Source organism: Talpa occidentalis, unplaced genomic scaffold (genome assembly GCF_014898055.3).
Source record: "Talpa occidentalis isolate TD23 unplaced genomic scaffold, MPIMG_talOcc4v2.1 talOcc4.11, whole genome shotgun sequence".
Taxonomy (NCBI): domain Eukaryota; kingdom Metazoa; phylum Chordata; class Mammalia; order Eulipotyphla; family Talpidae; genus Talpa; species Talpa occidentalis.
The window spans coordinates 48,729,188-48,747,992 of NW_023601104.1; the positions used below are offsets into that span (position 1 = coordinate 48,729,188).

At 36.8% G+C, this 18,805-nt stretch overlaps 1 protein-coding gene across 5 annotated transcripts in view; it reads left to right on the forward strand.

Annotated features, from left to right (window-relative positions):
• The window catches only part of AKAP6 (A-kinase anchoring protein 6), a 529,429-nt gene that overhangs the window by 288,138 nt on the left and 222,486 nt on the right, over nt 1-18,805 (forward strand). For all 5 annotated transcript variants that reach the window (XM_054689765.1, XM_054689756.1, XM_054689754.1 and 2 more), the window contains one exon: nt 10,368-10,490. In XM_054689765.1, the coding sequence (XP_054545740.1) occupies nt 10,368-10,490 (123 nt within the window). The remainder of the gene's footprint in view (nt 1-10,367; nt 10,491-18,805) is intronic.

Here is an 18,805-nt window from a genome sequence, read left to right on the forward strand (position 1 = left end):
TTTCATTCATACCTTTACAAAGAGCATAATTTCATCTTTTTAAATAGCTGGGTAGTATTCCATTGAGTGGATATACCATGATTTCTTTATTCATTCATAAATCGATGGCCATTTAGATTGATTTCATGTCTTCTTAGCTATTGTGAATACTGTTGCTATGAACATAAAACTGCAATAATTTTTTCATATTAGTGTTATAATAATCTTTGTATAAATACCTAAAAATGGTATTACTGGCTCACAAGATGTTTCCATTTTGATTTTTTTAAGGAATCTTCATACCATTTGCAATTGAGGTTGTAACAGTTTGCATTCCCAACAACAGCAAGAGTTCCTTTTTCTGTATACCCTCACCAAAACTTGTTTTTTTTTCAATTTTTTTTGATATAGTTCATTGTCATAGGGTGTGAGGTAATTGTTTTGATATACATTTCCCTTATATCCCTTATAATGAGTGATAATGAACATTTTTTATGTGCCTGTGTATTATCTATATTAGATAACTATCCCAATTTTTTATCCTTATTTTGATTTTTATTGTTGGATTACTCATGTGAGATACATAATGTATAAATATCTTCTCCCAGTTTGTAGGCTGCCTTTTATTTTGTGGTGGTTTCTTTCACTGTACAGAATTTCTTAGATTGATGTGGTCACTTTTGTTTATTTTTGCTTTTGTATCTCTTGCTATTGGAGTTGATTCCCCAAATATATTTTGGAGCTTTATGTCCAATATCGTATCACCTACACTGAATGAGTCATAATCTGCATGGGAATTCCTCTTTTTTTCCCTTTCCAAGAAGCTGTATTTAGGTCCTACTATTTTCTGTCCTCTTGGTTCTAATAGTGCAGTGACTATTAGTGAGTTTTTATGCTTTACTGAGTCACCACCCTGAAGTTCTCTGGTAAAAAATTGACCTCCCCCCCATTTGGCATGATAAACTCTACACATCAAATTCCAATTTTTTCCTAAAATTATTAGCTTTGTTATTACTAAAGAACTTTATGTCCCCTAGAGAAAATTTTAAATGCTTAGATAAACAACAATTTAGCAATCACAGGTAATCTTTGAATAATCTTATTCTACAAGAACTCCTATTCAGCTATATATGTTCTAGTTCGGATTTGCAAGATCTTGCTAGTCAGGAGAGTGTTTAGAACTAGTCTAAACAGAGGATTATAACAATGTTCTCAGTTCTGTACTTTAGTGTATGGAACTAGCAGCCCTTTTCATTAAAACTTTATGCAATGGGCCTCCCCTGGTGGCGCAGGGGGTGAGCGCTGGGCTGCGAAGCTGCCCACAGTCTCTGCAGCGCCAGTTCGATCCCCAGCCACTGGGGGGAGGGTCCCACATGGCGCACAGACCTCTCCTGCCACACCTGCTGCTCCCCTCAGCAGTGTACTTCGGTCCTTCTGCCTGCTCTGCTCCCCGCTCTGGCTCTGGTGAATTCTCTCACCCTCCCGCGCTTCTGACTGTACCCAGTGCTTGTATAAATAAATAAATAAATAAATCTTTAAAAAAAAAAACTTTATGCAGTGTTGGGAAATATGTTTATTAAAAGTAACTGATGAACCCTAACAAAGTCACTGTAGAGAAAGAGAGAAGGAATGAGCAAGGGGAGAGAAAAGAGGGGTGAGGAAGGAAGGGGAGAAATAGAAAGGAGAGAGGAGTGGTGGACTGGGGTTGTCATTAAGGCTTGGGAAATGGACAACAATGGGGTTTACTGTCCTTTGTTTTCTCTCTGTTTACCTTGTGGGAGTTAGTCTGGTTAAAAAAAAACCAGGATGGTGTAGTAGTTCAGAGCTTGGGCTCTGAAACAAAACTACTTAATAGCTATTTAATGGCTTTATGACCTTGAATAAATTACATAACTCCTCCATGCTTCAGCCTCTTCATCTGTGTAATAGGGAAATTTGTGAAGATTAAATCACTACATAAGTTATTTGAAGAATAGCTGGTAGATAGATAGATAGTCAGCATCCAAATGTTAAGTATTGTTATTTATAATACTGGATATAAAAAACCTATAGTTAACCATTAAACTATCATAATCTTAAAGTCTAATTTATGAACATCCCAGGTCCTTGTTGGGATTTAAAGGCAGATAAAGATGATCAGTTCTGCTCATTCAGTGCTTCGGGAGGGTTAGGGCTACTTGGGGCAAGGTTTCACCTAGAGAAAGTGAGCAAAGCTTTGGGGCAGTCAGTCTATCTGGGAATATCCCCAGCTTCCTCTGACAGCTGTATTTGAGGTTGTCTGTGCTTCAGTTTCTTCCTCTATAAAACGGAGAGTATGGGAATCTTATAGTGTAGGGTTGTGGTAAGGATTAAATAAGTGCGGGACAGAAATAAGTATTAGCCTATTATGAGTTGCAGCTTATTCCCAATTATTTTATTCAGATCTGCTTTTATCAGACTTATGATGTGCATTTCAATTTTGTTTTTGTCCTTAGAATTATTGATACCGCTTTTCACAAATCAATAGGGAGCAATTGAACTCAAAGCCTCTGGAGGAAACCCTTTCTCCTTATGGGGATTTGGGATCTTTCTATGATCTTTTTTTCTCATTTGAAATCACTGTCAATAATATTTAAAGAAATTGGGTATTCAACTCAATTTACCCCTTCTACAGGACATCAATTTCAGAATCGGACTTCTCACTCGGTCAGTTTTTAGACAATACTGTGCCTTTTTTGCTCTTTTTCCAGTTGATAGCTTTTTAACCTTTGTTCTGGGATGGTTTTATCAGGAAAGTTTTAATATTCTAATGACATCCCTTTCAGCCTTTAGAAGAGAAGCTAAATATTTCATAAAACATTTCAATATGTGAGTTTTTTTGGTAACATCAGAGTTAAAACTGTCTTAAATCACTTCATTTTCTCTTCATTCTTTCTCCTAAAAATATGCATCATATCCTCCCTCTGTCAATTACTTGTGCTGTGTTGGGTTTTGTGAGTAGGAATGTAGGTAAATGTATAAGGTAGAAGAGTCCAAAGCACCACTTTTAACCCCCTGGTATTTATTTTGAGCTTCTGAGTTTTGCTGGCACATTAAATACATAAATAAGTTGTTGGGCATGGAAAATTGCCCTTGAGTACTTTTGTATAAGAATCTAAATTAGTCATTTCACACAGGAATTATGTAGAATTAATTAAAAATGAAGGATTATATATGTATATATGTTTATGTATTTGCAGATATACATGTGAAATCTCGGTGCATAATTTTGCTTCTAAATGGAGTTCTGATTTTCCTAGTTATCAGAGTCTAAATAAAGCTTCCTTGTGGGTAGGGAAAAGAGGATTGCGATTAGTCGTTGGTAGCCCGTTGCTAATATAAAAGCAGTTTCCAAGCGTGTCCTGTTTTGAAAAGTTAAGTCAGGTTATCCTTAAACTTGTGGTTGCTAATAGGTAATTGTGTTTCTCTTCAGACCCACAGGTAGAGGAGAGAGGTAAGGAAATCCTTGCTAACCTGCAGATTTAGATGCTGACTGCTCCATACTGCCTCTTTTCATGACCTGAGACAAAAGACTTCCTCTTCTGAACCCCTAGAGCAGTTGGTGTCACCTCACATACTGTGGCTGTATGGGCATTTTTCACAGCCATCTCCCCTCTGGCAGCTAGCACAGTGCTGTTGTCTTAGTGAATAAGCAAAATCTTTTTTAAAAAGGATTTATTTATTTATGCATACAAGAGCTGGTGTATAGGCCAGAGATGTGGGGATGGTGGTGAGAGGAGTCACCAGAGACAGTGTGTGGAACAGAACAGTCGAACTGACTGAAATACACAGCTGAGGGGAGCAGCGGGCGAGAGAGGAGAGGTTTGCTGTACCATGTGGGTTAGCTCCCTGGTTGGGGATCAAACTCATGCTGCAGTGGCTGCGGATAGCTTCATAGTGCTGCACCTTAACCCCTTGTGCCACCAGGGAGGCCCATAAGCAAAAACTTTTATGTGAATGAGATGGAAAATCACTTGGAACTTGTTGTTTAGGAATAATTTTTAAAAATCATTTATCAAGCCCTAACTTTACACCTGGTTTTAATATTTTTTTCTCTTAAAATCATTATGGATATAATTGTCTCTATCTTACAGTTACTAAAATGCAAATAAGGTGTAGGGTTATTAACAAGCTCATTTCATTTATGTTGTTAATAAGAGATGGGGGAAACCTGGCATCAAACTCAGTTTTGTCTGGTTATAGCAACTGTTCTCTTAACATTTTTCATACCAGTTCACTGGTTCATGATGATTTTAAAATTTTCTCTCTTCCTTATGTGCTTTCCCCCACATAATTAATCTTCATTTATGTGTTTTTCAACATCTAACTTCTGCCAGTGACTTAGATTGTGAGGTCAGCAGACCTTTCACTATTTCACCTGGTGCCGGTGAGGCTCTGGACTCAAGTAGCCAGTATGCCATCTTCTAACTGTAGTGCAGCTCTTCCCAGCAATCCAGATGAGACCCAGATGAGGGCCTCTCCTCTTCTGCAAAATGGGGGTGAGAGAAGTACCAACCTCACTGGGTCTTCGTGAGACTTAAATGATTTACTGTATAGAAAATCTTTTTATTTTATTTTATTTATTTTTTTTTAATCTTAAATTTTATTTTTATATTCCCCCATACAATTGCAAATGTCCCATTCTGACCCCAATCCTTCCCCTCCCGCCCCCCACCCCCCAAAAAGTGTCTCTGGTTCATAGTTTTTTGTTGATTTTGATTTTCACTTTCTTATATTCATTTTCCTGGTCCCTTATTTAAGTTTTCTAGATTCCTGCTATGAGTGAGACCATCCGGTATTTTTCTTTTTCTTTTTGGCTTATTTCGCTGAGCATGATCCCTTCCAGCGCCATCCATGTTGCTGCAAATTGCATGTGTTTATCTTTTTTGAATGCTGAGTAATATTCCATGGTATATATGTACCACATCTTCTTGATCCAGTCATCTACTTTTGGGCATTTGGGTTGTTTCCAAAGCTTAGCTATTGTAAACAGTGCTGCTATAAACATAGGGGTGCAGAAAATCTTTTTAAAAGGTCTTGGCACATAGTGGGTGCTATGTGAAGATTATGTATTGTTTTAGCTGGCATTGCTCAGGGATCATTCACTGAATCCTTTAATTTTGAAATACTAAGGAAGAAGTAAAGACTTCTTAATGATTTAAAAGATTCAACAGCAGAGGCTAATTTTTTTTTCATAAATGTGGTGAAAATAGTCCAGTTTATTGATGCTCTTCAGCAGGTCCTCTGCTATCGTGATCTAGGTGAGGTCACATCACAGCTGATATCTCTGTTCACAGCGAAATGTGAATCCTCTAGGGGTGACTAGATATATGCAAACAACAGACAACGAAAGGAAGTTAGCAGTTCAGGTCACTGACTCAACTACCACCTAGGGACTGAGGACCGTCTTGCTGAGCTGGACCAATCTTTATAATTGGGATACTGGTAGAATGGGGCTTGTTCAAGCATGGAACTGCCTTAAATTTTTAGTTTAAAATTTTCTGTAAATTAGAAATGAACTTTACAGTGATCTTTGCTTGCTAAGAAAAAGCACTTTTCTTGTGAGGCATTTAGCCTTATCACAAATCCCGTTTCAGAAAAATTGCCAGAAAGTAGCGAATGTGAAGGGAAGGACTTAAGAGTTTAGAGAATTTTACCTTAGTGACAAGACTGTGGGACTGAGAAGAAATGTTTCTTTTTCGCCTGGGTCTGATGATTTGTCTCTAGGAGTGCTGTTTCTAGAGGACAATGTGGTGCTATGAGAGAAATAGCCTCTGGAATGAGATATGGGTTTAATCCCACTGTCACTCAGCAAATCACTCACCTTCTCTGATCCTCAGTAAAATACAGCCTGTAAAATAGCCATAACCAGCATGACTTCACAGAGTTTATGGTGACAATCCCCCTTTTAAAGAAGTGATTTTCAGTTTCACTTTGGTCTAAAAATCATGTCATTTTATTAAAAGCTACCCCAAGCTTTCAACTCCCTAAGATAACCACCAAGCCTTGTTTCCTGCTGTATCAGTTTCCTGCTCCCTTATGTTGTGTAAGGAAGGCTTTCCTTCCTCTTTATCCACACAAACACCTTGCCAGAGAGCAACAGTAATTACCCCCACTGTTTATATTTAACCAAACAAGGTTTGTGTAGGAGGGAGACAAATAGGTAGGAAAGTAAAGGAAATAATGAGCATTGTCGACCTGTTAAGAGTGTGTAGCTATTTGCAATACTTGATTATAAATTTTCCTTGCAAATATAATCTTCAATGTATGATAACCCATTGAGGGCTCTAGCAAAGTTTTCATAAATCTGTAAGTGTACACATGCATGCACTTTCACTATGCTTCTTAGTCTTTAAAGAGATTTCTAAAGTAGAAAGTTTGAAAGTAAGATTTTTAAACAGTACCTCATTAAGGAACTTTCAAAACACAATGATCTAGAAGTGGGAATTATGCTGCTAACTGGTGGTTGCACAGCTAACTACGGTTCCATTTCCCCCAACTCTGATGACCAGGATTTGTTCTGAAATTTGAATCCTGGCTTGTCTCAAATCAAGAGTTTACAGACTCAGATATGAGTATGACAAGAAACCCATCCAGAAGGAGACAGTTGGGTGGATGGGTGGGGAGGACCTGGGAGGACTGGGGCCTAGGGACTAGTTTATTGTAGAGCTTGCAGGGAGGCAGAAAGGGACAAAAGGAAAATGATGGTATACAGTGACAGGAGAGAGAATGAGCAAATGCATCAGTGGAAGTTTGGACAAAGAAGGTTAAAATGTGGCTTTTCAAAGATTTATAATTAAGCCTGTAGCACGGAAGTTGAACATTTGTAAAATGTGCTTTCTATGTAGTGTAATGGCAGCATTGGATTGGTCATGAAGTACATCTGATTTTTGTAGTCATCTTTGACTCTTCAGGAAAGTATGAACTTGGAATAGTAGAGAAACAAACACAGATACTAAGGACAGGGAAATACTAAGAATAGGGAAAGTTGGCAGAGGCAGGGTGCATTTCACAATGCAGGTTGTGAAACGTCTCAACTCTTTATTGATAGTAGGCTTTTTTAAATTATTAAAATTACTTGAATTCAGCAAGTCAGTGCTTAGACATGTTTTCTGTTCTGCTCAAAATTTTAGTGATATTTATCTTTTTAATTCCAGTAATGCCCAGCAGTGTGCCTACACAGTGTAGACACTTAATATTTGTTACATGAATAACCTGTATTTGTTGTACTAGTATTTGACCTGTATTACAAAATAAATAAACTTTTGTATTTTTCCCCATGTACTGATGTTATCTATGTCAGCCTTGTTTTTCTTCATTCACACCATCATGACTTTAACAGAGCTTTTGCAAATGTTTTTGAAGTATGTATTGTATGTGTCCAAATGTAAATTCTCCTGCACATCACGTGGCTGAGTGTACTGGTGACATTCATTTGGCCTTTCTAAGAAGAGCATCTCATGATATGAAGCTGGTACCTAGTACACTTTCCACTGCACTGAACACTGGTGACAATACACAGAGAAATGGGCCAGGAAAGGGGAGAAATGCAGGTGACAAAGGTATCAAGATTCAATGGACTCCTCTTCATTTGCTTTCATGATTCCTGTTTATATTCTTGTGGCTGCACATAGAAGCAGGACGGGAGGTAGAAGGCTCAGGTGTCCCTAAGAGGGAGGAGTGCTTAGCTTTTTATTACAAGTTAAGAACATAGGGATTTGTCAGGTTTCTATTGTGGTGGATAAAACTTTAACACCTGTAAGAAAAGAGATGAAAAAATGTGTAGCAGATGAGAATTGGTGAAAGTGGGTTATAATTAAGAGGAAACCCAGAGCGAAGCCTTGTAAGTTGTCTGTTTTCTCTGTAGCTGACAGCCTTGGCTTTGCTGCCTGGCTGGCCTGCAAGAAGTGATCGTCCATAAAAGATTCTTCTAGATACATGGGTTTTGCCTCATCTGTATCTCACGGATTTCAGCTAGCTGTAATCATGGTTCTGTTAGGAAATCTTACACACATTTTTAATACTCTTTGGCTAACTAAGTCTAACCTTATACAATCACATATACACACTGTTTTGTTTGGTTGTTATTTAGAGGAAGCGGTTGATAACAGTCTAAATACTGGTGACGTATCAAATAACATCTCTCACTGTGTTTTCCTGGATTTAACCATTAATTTCCAAATAATTTATTTCAGACTTAATTTTCTCCCTAAATTAATATATATGTATCTGTGCATATTGGGGTGTGTGTATATACACACAGGTATATCCAAGTCTAAATAATGTTTATCTCAAAATACAATGTTTATCTCAATATGATCAACCATCTGGATAGACTCTGATACTCTGATCAGGTTCTATAGATGATATGTCTATAAATCCAATTGGTCAGTGAAATTTCTCTTAATTTTTATAGAATTCTAATTATGAGAGTGTCAGGAATTAGGACTTCACTTCTAAGAGATCCTTTCCTTTTTTCTGCTGACAAATTTAAGTACACATTTGTAGAGGTGTATAGTAAATATCAAGTCAGAACTAAATTTCTGAAGTACTCTGGGTCCTAGGCAGTCTACCAGAAAGAGGGACTTGGGGACTGACATTTTTAAAGGATGGGAAGCTTCCTGAGAAAATATGACTGGATATGATTTCTATGTTAAGAGTTAAGTATTTGGGAGACAATGAAATCAAAGTTACTCTAAGATTTATGGAAATGCATCATGTGAAATTCATGAATCCTTCCCTTTTGGATACATTTTCACTTCACTGAAAACAAAAACAAAAAACTCTTCTGAGTAAGGATCATAGGAAGCCTCAGTGATGTCATCAGTTTAGTGTCAAAGCTAGAACTTGAAGCTTGTTGAACTATCTTGTTTCCAACTGTTCAGCTGTCATTCAACCAGTTGTAATTGTATTGGCCTCCATTTCTAATTAAGATGCCTCTAATATGGTATTTCTTGTTGGTTTTGCCAAAGTACCTGATTAAGTCATACTTTCAAAACGATAGTGAATGGAAAATTTTGCATTTGTGAAAGTGAACTGTGATATGCATCCCTAGTTGTGATTGTCTTCTAACACTTGGCAGTAGGAATGTTTTTGACAGCAGCTTTGGGTATCACATAGGAACATTGGTGGGTGACAAGCTGAGCTCCATGCATAATAGAGCATGGCGGAATTCCTGTCTCATCCAACCTCAGGATCCTCTGTGCCCTCATCTCGCCCCTAACCCTCTCTGATAGATAGATATATGTTTCTGAGTGTATGTATACCATTTAAATCCTTTTTTGTTGTTGTTTCAAGTAACTTTGAGGTCAATCAATTGCTTGAATTAAAAGATTATGAATCTAACTATTATGTAGTAGAGAGCTTAAAAACAAAACCTAGCTTTTGAGAGGCATGATAAATAAAAAGAATTTCTCACTTCAGTTTCAGGATATCCTCAGTTAAGCATTAAATATATCAATCAAAATCAATCCAAAGGCAAATCTGAAGAACTGTTTAATAGCGTCTTAAAGCCATCTTGATGCATCAAATGTAGAAGCCTGTCTTTACACATTTGAACCTCCAGGTGGGGCTGTTTACCTAGCTATAGGAAGCAGCTCCCAGCCTCATTTCCTCTTAGGTTCATAGCTGGTCTTTCATTTTTTCAAAAATATTTTCTGTTTTTACAGATGTGTTCTTTTAAATGGTCAATAAATTTTTATAACCACAACTTGAAAATTTTCAGAATTATTGTAATTCGTGTTTCCTAGCCAGGAATATTTCTTTATGTCTGAGAAGCACCCAGAGTCAGATGTTTACTTCTGTCATCGGTACTTTTCTACCCGGCCTTACTTCTTTGAACCCAAGCTCAGCCACAGACATTTGGGCTCTCTGAAGAACTCACCCAAGTCCCTTTAAACACGTATGTGATTTAAAAATAGATTTCTAGTTCAGTTAAAGCAACTCAAATTTATAGGTTTCTGAGTAAAGAACATCATCTTGCAGAATACTTTTATCCTCCCAAGACAACGAGTGTTCCTTCCGGACCTGACCTGATTTCTTGGTGAGGGGGCACTTGTCAGACACCAGAAATATTTTGATGATTTGAGGTCATCTTTGCAGTGACACCCTGCAATCCAATCTAAATTCCTGAGGAAAGTATTCTTAGGAAAAATACTGAGAAGAAGTCTGGGACAGTTTCTCCTCATTTTGGTAGATTTCAGCGCCAGGAGTAGTGGGAATTGTGTTCTAAGGCATGGAACTAGGGCAGGAGAGCAGTGACATCAATTTTATCTTCGGTGATGTTTAGAATTTCTAAGATTGATTTAAAAAAAATAACAAACTAACATGCCTTTCTTATTCTTTCTCCCCTTTTTCTTTCTTGTCACCAGGGGTTTGTAAACAAGCTGGATGAATTCATTCAATGGTTAAATGAAGCCATGGAGACCACTGAGAATTGGACTCCCCCTAAAGCAGAGACAGATAGCCTTAAACTGTACCTGGAAACACACTTGGTAAGCAAGATTATACTGTTCTTGTTGTTAGTAATGAAAGAATTTTAATGTGCTGCTTGTTCGTTATGGAGAATATCATTTTACTTATCAGAAGTCACTATATGCTAATGAATACGCGTTTTAATGGGTAAATGCAGAAGCTGAAAATTTACAGCCACTTCAAGTAATACTATAAAATCTAAATCCTCCATATTTCAAGCTATTCTTTCAAAATTTTTTTCCAGAAAAGCAATTGTTTCAGAAATATCTTAGAAAATTTTACTAGACCCCTGCTCTCTAAATTCACAATAGAAGGTTTTCCACACTTTTAAAAAAATAAGTGGAAGAGATAATTTTGATGACCATTCTAAGCTTTCTAGAATTCTTGTAAAATTAATGAACCTCTCATTACCAGGAGGATATACTTTATCTGTTCTACACTGGGTTATTTTAATAAAATATTTAAAATGATGATCTTCATCATTTTTGTAGCTATGTGGGTTTTTTTAGCATAATTAATACAACTGTCACTGCACTCGTCCCTGTGCATGGGGACAACCATGGAGCGGAAGTGGAAAACACTTGGATGAATGTGCTTCTGAATATGTTAGAAGCAAGAATTATAGACTGGGGGACATTTGATGAACCTCATGAGGTTTTTACTGAATGCTTCAAATGGCCGATATCAATTATGAAGGGGTGGAAACCAAGTAGTGGAGTGTGATAAAGCATGAAGAAAAAGCACGTTGTCATAGGAAATGAAAATTCAAGCTTTAAGGATCTCATCTTTATTCCTTTCACCAATAGCATAAAATTGACAAAGGCAATGAACACGAATCCTTGGGTACCCAACTGTGGGGTTGATTTTCTGCCCCTCTTACACACACAGAATTTGGATGGAGTAAATACTATGTGGGAGTCCTACATGACTGCAGTTTTCCAGGTTTCCAGAACTGTTGTCTGTAATGTTAAGTAAGAGAAAGATGGTGAGGGGTGGGGAGCTGTAGAGAGAGGGAGAGAGAGAAGAGGGGAAAGAGGATGTTTTAATTTTTTGTTATTTATGTTTTACATTGTGTTTTATATCATTGCAAGAAAAAAGTCTCAAAGTCCTAATGTTGCATGCAAATAGCCTTGTGGATGATGAAGAATGGCAAAACTATGTGGTAGAGGATGAATGTATTGCTTTCGGTTTTGGAGACCTGTGTTGATGGTGTGTAAAAATGCCAGTGACCTAACCACCTCTCTTGTACAAGGATTTTAACTACTGCCCTGAGTACTCAATTCTCTATTGAGTAGAGCCTTTTTATTATTTTTTTAAAGAGGGCATTTCATAATAGCAAGATAAAGATATTCAGTGCTTTATAATGTAAATTGTATTAATTAGAATGTCAACTTTTCACTGGCATTGTTCTGACAGAAATTCTAATCTGTGTTTAAACAGGAGTATATGAACTTTATTTCACATTAAGTGTGCTGTCTTAATTTCTCTTGATTTAATATTTTATGGAAAATACACACTCAGATTTGAGGTCCCAGAGGGCATGGGGACATAAAAGGCACCTAAACCCTAGGCTGTTTATTGAAAACCAGACTATGAACCAAGGTCTCCCTTCTCTTTGGAAGTTGAATGATATGGCCCCTTTGTAACTAGTGTGCATCCCTGTTTTCAAATCCACATTACAGAGTCCCTCTCAGCATCCCTGTGCTGGCCTCTGCTTTACTCTAGCCCAGTGCTATCTGCTATCTCTGATGATGTATTATTCTATATTGTACTGTCCAGTATAGGAGCCACTAACCATCTGACTCTACTGCACTCTTGAAATGTGGCCAGTGCACATGAGGAAATTAATTTACATTTAAATTTAAATTGCCAGTTGTGACTTATGATTATTATATTTCTGGCCTTATAAACTGTAGAACTCCTTAAAGCTGACCATAATGAATTGCAGGTATCCCTACCTGCCTCATAATGACATTCTCATCCAATATGTGGAAACCATCATCCCCTTTGTTGTGGATCTCTAACCTAGAGCAAAGATCCTTCTTAAAATATTTATCTCCTAATGGATAGTCTTGTTTCATATACTAACCAACACTTTCTTGAGTGGGTTTTTCTCTCTAATCATGTCTGATTAGATTGGTTGGAACACAGATAAAATAGGAACATCTTTATCTCTGCTTTGTAAATAGTCAGGAACTGCAGTCTCCAGACTTGCTCACTGAATGTTAAGTTACAATATCAAATTTCAATTTTAAAATTATGAAGACTACTGTTTACTGTTTAACAATTACTGAAAATCCAGTGTGCGTGGATCGCCGTTGAGTGATACTCAAGGACAATTATGAGCAGTCACTGTTCAGCTGCGTGCTGTGCCTGTTATTCTCCACACGGCCTGTTAAAACACCTTTCAAACAAACTCTGAGTTACTCCATCTCCATAAGTACCTGCATTGTCCTCTGATAAACATTATTATTTATATTTATTTCCTTACTATGCTGTTTAGTTAATGTTAAATTATTCTTCTAAAAAGAAGGCCAAGAAAGAAAACAAAAAACACCACCCCCAACAACTCGCTTTTCATAAACAAAGCATATGGTTATGTTTTAGGATTTATATACCTTAGTGCATTTTGCACAAATTATTGCTATTACTTTTTGAGTGGGCAAGTGGCATTTGCAAAATTATCCACTATGTAGAGATAGCAACACGAGTTTCTTTAAATATCTATATAGATTCTGTAATTCAGCATTAAATCAACAGATGTGTAAGCTTCTGTGTTGAGTTTCTTTCCTGATTTAATAATATGTTAGGATAGTTGGCACCCTGCAGTGTTTATTTTAAAGAAAAATAAATATTAAAAACAATAACAAAAGTTGTACATTTATATTTTGATGCTTAATTCAATTATTTTCCATGATGGTAACCAAGGGTTTTTACCAACACAAATCAATTAAAGCCTCACAATACCTTTTTGAGAGATATGAAGGAGCTTTATTTTAACTGTAAGAAATACTGTGAAATTGCAATGATACATCAATGATTTTCCATGATAATTAATCATCTGCTTGCAACCTGGCTGCTCCTTTCAAAAATACAATTCCTATCTTCCAAGAAAATGACATTTTCAGGAAAATGTCATTCTGGAAAGGTATTTTGTTAGTATTGAGCATATTGAATATCTTTCTTATTTGAAAACCACTTTAAAAATAGCATTGTTTATATATGTTCTTGGAGAGTCTCACTTTTCATTCACCTCTGTTCACTTACTCTTTTTTTTAGCTTTGATTTATAATTGACATATAATAAATTGTATATATTTAAAATACACAATTTTACAAGTTTTTACAGATGTGTATACCCATGAAACCATTTCCATAATCACAAAAGTGAACAAATCTATCACTTACAAGAGCTTCCTCACAACAATTTGTAATTCTTCCCTCCCTCCTCCTTGACCTCTCCTGAATACCTAAGCAATCATTCACCTGCTTTCTATCATTATTAGGGTTAGTTTGTACTTTCAAGAGTTTTATGTAAATGGAATCAAATAGCATGTACTTTCTTTGTCACTTCTTTTGGTCTGGCTTCTGTCATCCAGCATACTTGTTTTGATGGTTCAAGTGTCAGTCATTCATTCCTTTTGATTGTGGCATAATAGTCCACTGTATGGATATACCACAATTTATATACCCCTCCATCTGTTGAGGTACATTTAGATTGTTTCTCCTACTGCTGTTTCTGTTGACTAAAGAAGCAAAAATTTATTAAAAAACTACATTTGAGTAGAAGCATCATATATAGTTTCTAGCAGACTATTTAGATTTTTTTATCCCCTCAAAAGAATAGTATCTTCAGGGTTAGGGTAGAGCAAGCAAGCAACTCTGCCCACCCCCTACCCTGAGATTTTATTTCATATTCATTTGCTTCTGAAAAGAACTCTCATAAATAGTTTCTCTGCATAAATAGTTTCTATAGGACATCATATCACATGCAATCAATTGTAGGAAAACAAACCAGGAATTCCTTTATCTATAGCCAGGCAGAATATCAGGTAGGAGAAAACAAAGTCAAACTATGCAGATAGCTGTACAAGATTTAGAAAAAGGAAAAAAAAAATTACATACAAGGGTTTGGCTTCAACTTAGGAAATGAATTTGTATAGGTATTACCATGACATGCTGGATAATTGGTAACAACCATATAAAAACAGCCTTGGAAGAACAAACATTCTTTTTTTTTTAATTAATTATTTAAAAAAAATTTTTACAAGATCTGGGGTACAGTCCAGAGGTACAGGAGGGTGAGAGGATTCACAGCACAGCTTCACAGTGCTGTGCTCAACCAGCTGTGCCATTGGGAAGGTCCCAAAGAACAATATTCTTAATTCTGTTTGATGGATGAGAAAACATGGAGAGAAATGGTTAAAGTGAATTCATATATATTATGCACTTATGAGTGCTAGGTAGTTATTTAGGTGCTAGGAGTACTTGATGAATGAATTTGGCTTCTTTCTTTGGGGAGTTTGCAATCTAAGGTAGATGACTATAGGTTAAATGTAGTCATCTATAGACCCTTATGTGAAAAATGTAATATAATTTTGATCAGTAAACTTCATGTGGGAAAGCAAAGTAATGTTTGCAGCTCAGAGAAATGTTTATTGATTTTTCTTTAGGGTAGGTAATGTTCAAAATGGTAATCTGATACAACTTCATGGACCATGTATATGACTTGTTGGCTAGGAAGGGAAGAGAGGAGATGGGAGGACATGTTATGGGCAGGTACAGAGGTGTGGTAAGTCATGGCGTATGGCTGAGTCTAGGTTGGAGTCTCGCTGTTTGGAGCCAGGTGGTAAAGGAGATTGAATGTCTTCTTTTTTTTTTTTAAATAATTAATTTTATTTTTATATTCCCCATAAAATTGCAACCCCCCATTCTGACCCCAATCCCTCCCCTCCCACCCCCCAAAAAGTATCTCTGGTTCATAGTTTTTTGTTGATTTTGATTTTCACTTTCTTATAGTTATTCATTTTCCTGGTCCCTTATTTAAGTTTTCTAGATTCCTGCTATGAGTGAGACTATCCGGTATTTTTCTTTTTCTTTTTGGCTTATTTCGCTGAGCATGATCCCTTCCAGTGCCATCCATGTTGCTGCAAATTGCATGTGTTTATCTTTTTTGAATGCTGAGTAATATTCCATGGTATATATGTACCACATCTTCTTGATCCATTCATCTATTTTTGGGCATTTGAGCTGTTTCCAAAGCTTAGCTATTGTAAATAGTGCTGCTATAAACATAGGGGTGCAGGAGTTCTTTGGAATTGATGTTTCTGTGTCCTTTGGGTAAATACCTAGGAGTGGAATTGCTGGATCATATGGAAGCTCTATGTTTAGTAGATCCAGAAATCTCCACACAGCTCTCCATAGTGGTTGGACCAGTTTGCACTCCCACCAACAGTGCAGAAGAGTTCCTTTTTCTCCACACCCTCGCCAACATTTGTTATTGGTAGTTTTTTTAATATGTGCCATTCTCACTGGTGTAAGATGGTATCTCATGGTAGTTTTGATTTGCATTTCCCTGATTACAAGTGATGTTGAACATTTTTTCATATGCCTGTTGGCCATTGAACTTTTCTCTGGGGACAATGGGGATTCAATGAAGGTTTGATTTCATTTCAAAGCATAAGAGTGACATGAATCAGTCATACATTCCATAGATGTAAGGTCACCTTGGCATAGATGAATTAAATGGGGGCCAGGGTTTAGATGAGACTATAACTATGGACATAATGGAAAGTGGATTAGAATATAGCATTTGAAGGATAGTCTATACATGCAGGCTGTTATCAGTTTCTTTGAAATGCGTTTTTTGGTTAATTAATATATGGATATACTACAAAATTCTAAGGATAGAGAAAACAAAATTGTGAAGAGTCAAAAGTAAGCCTTCTACCTCATTCTTGCCAGTTACCAATTTTCTTTGCTAGAAGCAATCACTGTTCCTCATTAATATCCTCTTAGAGTTATTTCAGGTATTTGAAAACAAATGTATATGTGTATATAACTTTGTTCCCTTAGTTTATGCTATAATTAAAAATCAGTAAATATAGAATTACTTAATCCTTTTTAATAGCTACACAGTGTTCATGCACAGTGAATATGTCATAATTTATTTAACTTGTCTTCTTTGATAGAAACTTAGGTTGTTTATAATCTTTTCCTATCGCAAATAGTGCTTCAGTGAAAATTCTTGGATACTGATCATCTTGCATAAGTATATCCTTTGAGATTTTTTTGGATGTTCGGAGAATGTTTGTACCTTGACTGAAGAAGTTAGGGATGGCTTGGCAGAAAGAGATAATAAAAGATTTAAAACTTAAAAAAAAAAGTATATCCTTTGAATAAACACTTAATGTGTGCAATTTTGGGGCCTAAGTTTATGTAAAATTGTCATATAATTAAAAATTGTCCCAGATAGAGATTATACCAGTTTAAGCTCTGCAGTATGTAAGAATGTCTATTTCTGTACATTCTTGCTCTTGGAGAATGTTATCACATCGGTTGGTCTTTGTCCCTTTGATAGTGATGAATGATTATCTCATTGTAGTTTAGTTTATGTAGTATTTTAAGTGGAGTTGAGTACCTCTTCATATTTTTAAGAGTAATTTTTATTTCTTATTTGAGAACTATTTGCTCTGTTCTTAGTCTGTTTTTCTGTTCAGTTGTTGGCCTTTTTCCTCAGGGCTTATGGGGGCTTTGTATGTATTAAAGAAATGAGTCCTTTGTCTGTGATATGAATAGAAAATATTTTTAAAAGAAATTATTTTGGCGGCGCTATCCCACAAAGACATGAAGACACGAATATCTTAATGGCTTGAGGAATTTAAGGTTAATACGATGTTAAGGCCAGAATTACAAGCATGTAACAGGTCTGTACCCCCGGCACAAGCACATTCAGATTGCAGTCCTGGGAAGACCAATATGTTCTAGGGAGTTTGCTTACTTAGATACGAATAGAACAAGCTCAAGATCAAGAGGTGTGTGGTTGACTGAGTGGATTAAATGACGTGGTGGCAATGAGAGAAATGGAGAATGTGTAATAGGTTTATATATAAAGAATACAAAAATATGAAAAGCATGTAAAAAGAAGGGAAGAGGTTAGAGAAAGAAGGACAGATTAGAGAGAGGGTCTACAGTTCTCTTTTTGATGTTCTCTCTTGTCTAGTCACAGATCTCAAGACCAGTGTCTGTTTTTTCCCATCTCCCCTGAGGTTAATGTCCTTGGGGCTAGCCCAGGAAGGCCTGCTGCTACACCACCGACAGCAATCTGACCAAGACTTGAATTTAGTAAAGAGTTTTACTTTCCCTTGGGTGATGAATGTGAATAGTTTGTTCTGTATCCTTTTGGATTTTTTTTTTAAAAGATTTATTTATTTATTTTATATAAGCACTGGGTACAGTCAGAAATACAGGAGTGTGAGAGAATTCACCAGAGCCAGAGTGGGGAACAGAACAGGCAGACTGACGAAATACACTGCTGAGGGGAGCATCGGGTGCGGCAGGAGAGGTCTGTCGCACCATGCGGTACCCTCTTCAGTGGCTGGGGATGGAACTGGTGCTGCAGAGGCTGCGGGCAGCTTCGTAGCCCAGTGCTCAACCACTGCGCCACCAGGGGTGGCCCCTTTTGGATCTTTTTATGTAAAAAATGCATCCATTTTAAGGATTTTTATTGTACTATATTGTTCAACAACTTGCTTTTTGTATCTAAATATGCCTGAGGCATCCTTCTGTGAGTACATGAAGATGTACTACACATTTCAGCAGCTCCTTAATAATTTATAATTTATTGTGTGAATTTGCCACAATTCATTTAATCACTCCCATGATGATAGCCATTTAAGCTGCCTCTTTATGCTTTTGTAAATAATACTGTAGTGAACATTCAGATGTTTCTTTTAAAAAAGATTTATTTATTTATGCATACAAGAACTCGGGTACAGGCCAGAGGTGTGGGGGGTGAGAGGATTCATCAGAGACAAAGTGGGGAACAGAATAGGCAGATTGAAATACACTGCTGAGGGGAGCAGTGAGCAAGTCAGGAGAGGTCTGCTGAGCCATGTGGGTGGCTCCCTGGCCGGGGATCAAACTAGTGCTGCAGTGGCTGTGGATAGCTTCATAGGTTGCATCTTAACCCTTTGTGCTACCAGGGAGGTCCAACATTCAGATGTTTTTAACACTAGTTGAAAGTCTCTTCCTTGTCCCATTTGTGTCTATCTACAACATCAACTCAGGATCCCCACGTAATAAGAACTTGTTATTCTGTAGCTACAGCATTTGCT